Below are 459 nucleotides of genomic sequence, written 5' to 3' on the forward strand. Positions count from 1 at the left end.
TACCGCACATGGGGAAAAGTGTAAGCTCACACATACTGTATTTCATAACTTGTAATCTTTGTTTATAGACATGTCACATGCATATATATCGGTGCTGGAAGTAATACGCTTCGGCAGGTGGCCAAGCATAGCCATGGGGAGCATAGGTAGGAAGAGTTTTGGTATTTTATCTTGTATGTTTATCTATTTGTAATTTGTTTTATTTACTTGTCTTTCTGTTTATGTTTCGATTTATTGTTTTGTGATTTCGCCTGCTTCATTCGTAATGGTGCGAGCATTAAATGAGTGAACAATGGAGCTGATTGTAATGATATTAAATTTGATGTAATATGAGTAATTATAGAAATAATACTTCTGTGTGATATTATTCTAGGTTATTACTAACAGCAATGATAATAGTATAGATTAGCAAATCAATAACATTAAAATGATATAATACCTTCACAGGGGATCGACTGC

General features: G+C 33.1%; 1 protein-coding gene across 1 annotated transcript in view; it reads left to right on the forward strand.

Annotated features, from left to right (window-relative positions):
• Positions 1–73: 73 nt before the first annotated feature.
• The window catches only part of LOC119586910, a gene marked incomplete at its 3' end in the record, with an annotated part of 2,730 nt that continues 2,344 nt past the window's right edge, over positions 74–459 (forward strand). Inside the window, 1 exon segment of the mRNA XM_037935644.1 lies at positions 74–146. Within this exon segment, the coding sequence (XP_037791572.1) occupies positions 134–146 (13 nt within the window).

The sequence above is a fragment of the Penaeus monodon genome, chromosome 22 (genome assembly GCF_015228065.2).
Source record: "Penaeus monodon isolate SGIC_2016 chromosome 22, NSTDA_Pmon_1, whole genome shotgun sequence".
Classification (NCBI taxonomy): domain Eukaryota; kingdom Metazoa; phylum Arthropoda; class Malacostraca; order Decapoda; family Penaeidae; genus Penaeus; species Penaeus monodon.